Raw genomic sequence first — 5769 nt, forward strand, 5'->3', positions numbered from 1 at the left:
TAATAATATGTAATATTATAATATGTAATATTATATTTCACTTTGATTGTGGAAGCGTAATACGTAATGTAATACGTAATAATGGTCTTATCTTAATAATATGTAATATTATAATATGTAATATTATATTTCACTTTGATTGTGGAAGCGTAATACGTAATGTAATACGTAATAATGGTCTTATCTTAATAATATGTAATAATGGTCTTAATAATATGGGCCTTTATCATATTTTATACATAGATAGACTAAGGCCATAAAATAAAGAAAGGCGGAATGAATGAAAGAGAATTCTTACGAATAGGTCCTTTGAATGATGAACAAATAGGGATGCATTCATTCATAAAAAATAGGATCAACCCCCATTGCGTATTGATACTTATCGAGTATAGAATAGATCTGCTTCTCTTTTTTCTTCTGAGCCGAATTCTTCCCTTATTACTAATGGAATAGAACAAACATTAATCCTTTCTCCGAAAGAATCCACCGAAAAGGGGAGGTATTCCAATGCAATAAAGTTACATAGTGTCTATTTTTCGTTGATTTGATAAAGGGGTATTTCCATGGGTTTGCCTTGGTATCGTGTTCATACTGTCGTATTGAATGATCCCGGTCGCTTGCTTTCTGTTCATATAATGCATACAGCTCTGGTTGCTGGTTGGGCCGGTTCAATGGCTCTATATGAATTAGCTGTTTTTGATCCCTCCGATCCCGTTCTTGATCCAATGTGGAGACAAGGTATGTTCGTTATACCCTTCATGACTCGTTTAGGAATAACCAATTCATGGGGCGGTTGGAGTATTACGGGGCGGACTATAACAAATCCGGGTATTTGGAGTTACGAAGGTGTGGCCGGAGCACATATTGTGTTTTCTGGCTTGTGCTTCTTGGCAGCTATCTGGCATTGGGTATATTGGGATCTAGAAATTTTTTGTGATGAGCGCACAGGAAAACCCTCTTTGGATTTGCCCAAGATTTTTGGAATTCATTTATTTCTCTCAGGAGTGGCTTGCTTTGGCTTTGGCGCATTTCATGTAACAGGATTGTATGGTCCTGGAATATGGGTGTCCGACCCTTATGGACTAACCGGAAAGGTACAACCTGTAAATCCAGCGTGGGGCGTGGAAGGTTTTGATCCTTTTGTTCCGGGAGGAATAGCCTCTCATCATATTGCAGCAGGGACATTGGGCATATTAGCGGGCTTATTCCATCTTAGTGTCCGTCCGCCCCAACGTTTATACAAAGGATTACGTATGGGAAATATTGAAACCGTCCTTTCCAGTAGTATAGCTGCTGTCTTTTTTGCAGCTTTTGTTGTTACTGGAACTATGTGGTATGGTTCAGCAACTACCCCCATCGAATTATTTGGTCCTACTCGTTATCAATGGGATCAAGGATACTTCCAGCAAGAAATATATCGAAGGGTTAGTGCTGGGTTAGCCGAAAATCAAAGTTTATCAGAAGCTTGGTCTAAAATTCCTGAAAAATTAGCTTTTTATGATTACATTGGCAATAATCCGGCAAAAGGAGGATTATTCAGAGCGGGTTCAATGGACAACGGGGATGGAATAGCCGTTGGGTGGTTAGGACACCCTATCTTTAGAGATAAAGAAGGGCGTGAACTTTTTGTACGTCGTATGCCTACTTTTTTTGAAACATTTCCGGTTGTTTTGGTAGACGGAGACGGAATTGTTAGAGCGGATGTTCCTTTTAGAAGGGCAGAATCGAAGTATAGTGTCGAACAAGTAGGTGTAACTGTTGAGTTCTATGGTGGCGAACTCAATGGAGTGAGTTATAGTGATCCTGCTACTGTGAAAAAATATGCTAGACGTGCTCAATTGGGTGAAATTTTTGAATTAGATCGTGCTACTTTGAAATCCGATGGTGTTTTTCGTAGCAGTCCAAGGGGTTGGTTTACTTTTGGGCATGCTTCGTTTGCTTTGCTTTTCTTCTTCGGACACATTTGGCATGGTGCTAGAACCCTGTTCAGAGATGTTTTTGCCGGTATTGATCCAGATTTGGATGCTCAAGTGGAATTTGGAGCATTCCAAAAACTTGGAGATCCAACTACAAGAAGACAAGTAGTCTGATGCAAGATTGCTTTGTTATTTTTCGCTTCTATTTTCTGTTTGTGATTTGACATAGGCTGCTGTAAAAATCTTGATTAAAATCGCTGCCTTTTCTTTGATTCTTGTTCTTTCGTTATTTTATTCGGGAGATGATTCTAAATAAATAGGTACGGAAGCTATAATTGTAAACCACGATCGAATTTATGGAAGCATTGGTTTATACATTCCTCTTAGTATCTACTCTAGGGATAATTTTTTTCGCTATCTTTTTTCGAGAACCGCCTAAAGTTCCAACTAAAAAAATGAAATGATTTTTCATTATCTCAATTGAAGTAATGAGCCTCCCAATATTATATTGGGAGGCTCATTACTTCAATTAGTCCCCGTGTTCCTCGAATGGATCCCTTAATTGTTGAGAGGGTTGCCCAAAGGCAGTATATAAGGCGTACCCAGTAAAACTTACAAGTAAACCAGATATAGAGATGGCGACTAAAGTTGCTGTTTCCATTATTATATAATTATATAAATAATATATATAAATATAAATATAAATAATATAAATATAAATATAATTTCAAGATCACAATGGATCTATGATAAGATCGTTTATTTACAGCGGAATGATATACAAAGTCAACAGATCTCACTGAATACAAAATAAGATTTATGGCTACACAAACCGTTGAGGGTAGTTCTAGATCTGGTCCAAGACGAACTGTTGTAGGGGATTTTTTGAAACCATTGAATTCGGAATATGGTAAAGTAGCTCCTGGATGGGGAACGACTCCTTTGATGGGTGTCGCAATGGCTTTATTTTCGATATTCTTATCTATTATTTTGGAGATTTATAATTCTTCCGTTTTACTGGATGGAATTTCGCTGAATTAGATTCACAAGAACCACGAAGCCTCGCTTTTCAATACAAAAAGTGAAACTTTTAGTTCTCGGATTTTTTTTAGCCCATTCTATTTTGGTAGTTCGACCGCGAAATTTTTTTTGTTTCTGTATTTCCGGAATATGAGTGTGTGACTTGTTATAATTGATCCTATTGATAGTACAGAAAATGGGTCTGTCCTCTTGATCGAGATAGTTTTATCCCGTCGGATAGCCATTCTAGTATCTGGAGCACGGAATATATGAAATGGATCACGAAGTATTCGAACTATGATTCATACTTAATATTCAAACCTCGCGGCCGGACTCAAAAAAAAAAAAAATTTTCAAAGAAAGAGGTTTTTTATTTATAAATCGAGAAATTTTTTCTTCTTTCAAACTCTCATTTAGTTTATGCTTATTTTGATCAAAGGACAAACCTTTCTTTTCTTTGTATTTTTATTTATTATATCTATTCTATTCATTGAATAAGTGATGATCCAATAATTCTTACTCAAAGAATCTTTGGACTTAGTTTGAAGGTTTTATTGAATCATCGCGGTTCTGGTATGAATCTGAAGTTTCAATTGATTCATAGGGTCTTAACAAGAGAATTCCTATTAAAAATAAAGAAAACAAGAATAAAGCCACATTCCATATAAATAACAAATCAAAGCAAAGAAAAAGAAAAGAAATAAGTAGGTAAATAGAAGATTCAAGAGGCCTGATCAACATAAAGACGAATGCGCCGACTTGATTTTTTGGCATTATAATTACAACTACAAAAAAGAGCTTTCGGATTTTTACTCTTTTGTGTCTTCAGATAAAATTGAATGAAAAGATTAAGAAGTTTCAAACTTTCTATTCCATATCCGTTTCAGCTATTATTTGGGTGTTTTTGTTTGAGCTGTACGAGATGAAATTCTCATATACGGTTCTCAGGGGGGGAGTCCTCTTGGTTTACCTATCTCAATAAAGTCTATGATTGGTTCGAAGAACGCCTCGAGATTCAGGCGATTGCAGATGATATAACTAGTAAATATGTTCCTCCTCATGTTAACATATTTTATTGTCTAGGAGGAATTACGCTTACTTGTTTTTTGGTACAAGTAGCTACAGGATTTGCTATGACTTTTTACTATCGTCCAACCGTTACTGAGGCTTTTACTTCTGTTCAATACATAATGACTGAAGCTAACTTTGGTTGGTTAATCCGATCAGTTCATCGATGGTCGGCAAGTATGATGGTCTTAATGATGATCCTGCACGTATTTCGTGTCTATCTCACTGGTGGTTTTAAAAAACCTCGCGAATTGACTTGGGTTACAGGCGTGGTTCTGGCTGTGTTGACTGCATCTTTTGGTGTAACAGGTTATTCCTTACCTTGGGACCAAATTGGTTATTGGGCAGTCAAAATCGTAACAGGCGTTCCGGAAGCTATTCCGGTAATAGGATCGCCTTTGGTAGAGTTATTGCGTGGAAGTGCTAGTGTGGGACAATCCACTTTGACCCGTTTTTATAGTTTACACACTTTTGTATTACCCCTTCTTACTGCTGTATTTATGTTAATGCATTTCCTAATGATACGTAAGCAAGGCATTTCTGGTCCTTTATAGAGAATATAGACCATAGCTATATTGTAACCAATCATTTATCTTATTACTTGCCAATCATTTATCTTATTACTTGGGGGAGGAACAATAGTATTTCATTGCTACAAATATGGATTGTTGAAAAAAAAAAAAAAATAAGACATGTATTTGGATATTTCCTTTCAACTCCACAATATTCTATTATTTATTTGATATGACATGAATAGTTGAAGGGAATTCCCCGAAGAGAAAATGGATTATGGGAGTGTGTGACTTGAACTATTGATTGGGCCATGCAGAAATATGCCTTTATCTGCTACATTGGAATTCACAACCAAATGTGTCTTTGTTCCAACCACCGTGTAAGCCCCATACAAAGGATAGGCTGGTTCGCTTGAAGAGAATCTTTTCTATGATCAGACCTGACGATGTCGTGTATGAACAGGGCTCCGTAAGATCCAGTAGAATAAGTGATTTGGCATAATGCAAATTAGATTTTATTTATTTATTTTTATTTTTTTTTTACTTTCTTATCTTAATAGTATGAAAATACATTCATTTCTTCTGCATCGACCCGATTTATTATTATTATACTATCGGAGTGAAACAAGGGATCTAAAGAAGAGCAAAGGCTAGACTATATTAGTAACAAGTAAATCCTTTGTATGTAAAAAATCTCGATATATTTTTGGGATAAAGGTGAATCGCAAGGCCTAAGACGACCCAGAAAGCACTTGATCACGATCAACTTTGTACGCCTACTTGGGTATTGAGCATTTACCTGTAAAAATGGCATTCCTTGGAATGTATAGTTGCAACTTCGTAAAATGGAATCAGGTAACTTTTTTCTTACATATGAAATCATTCATATATGTGTGGATAACATATAGATTCATTTTATATGTATCCGTTTGTATCCATTTGATTCGATTGATTTTTGCTTGAGCCGGATGATGAAAAATTATCATGTCCGGTTCCTTCGGGGGATGGATCTAGAAAAATTCACCTATCCTAATAACAAAAAAACCTGACTTGAACGATCCTGTATTAAGAGCTAAATTAGCTAAAGGTATGGGTCATAATTATTATGGGGAACCCGCATGGCCCAATGATCTTTTATATATTTTTCCAGTAGTAATTCTCGGTACTATTGCTTGTAACGTAGGCTTAGCGGTTCTAGAACCTTCAATGATTGGTGAACCCGCGGATCCATTTGCAACTCCTTTGGAAATATT

General features: G+C 36.2%; 1 protein-coding gene across 1 annotated transcript; it reads left to right on the plus strand.

Annotated features, from left to right (window-relative positions):
• The first annotated feature begins 2691 nt into the window (after positions 1-2691).
• Positions 2692-5547, plus strand: LOC149509193 (cytochrome b6). Its single transcript, XM_089757764.1, has 2 exons — positions 2692-3092; positions 3917-5547. Exons 1-2 carry the CDS (start codon positions 3087-3089, stop codon positions 4556-4558), a joined length of 648 nt encoding a protein of 215 aa, XP_089613890.1. The 5' UTR covers positions 2692-3086; the 3' UTR covers positions 4559-5547.
• The last annotated feature ends 222 nt before the right edge of the window (positions 5548-5769 follow it).

This window comes from Durio zibethinus, unplaced genomic scaffold, assembly GCF_047325235.1.
Source record: "Durio zibethinus cultivar Kanyao isolate XHJ-2024 unplaced genomic scaffold, ASM4732523v1 HiC_scaffold_224, whole genome shotgun sequence".
Lineage (NCBI taxonomy): Eukaryota > Viridiplantae > Streptophyta > Magnoliopsida > Malvales > Malvaceae > Durio > Durio zibethinus.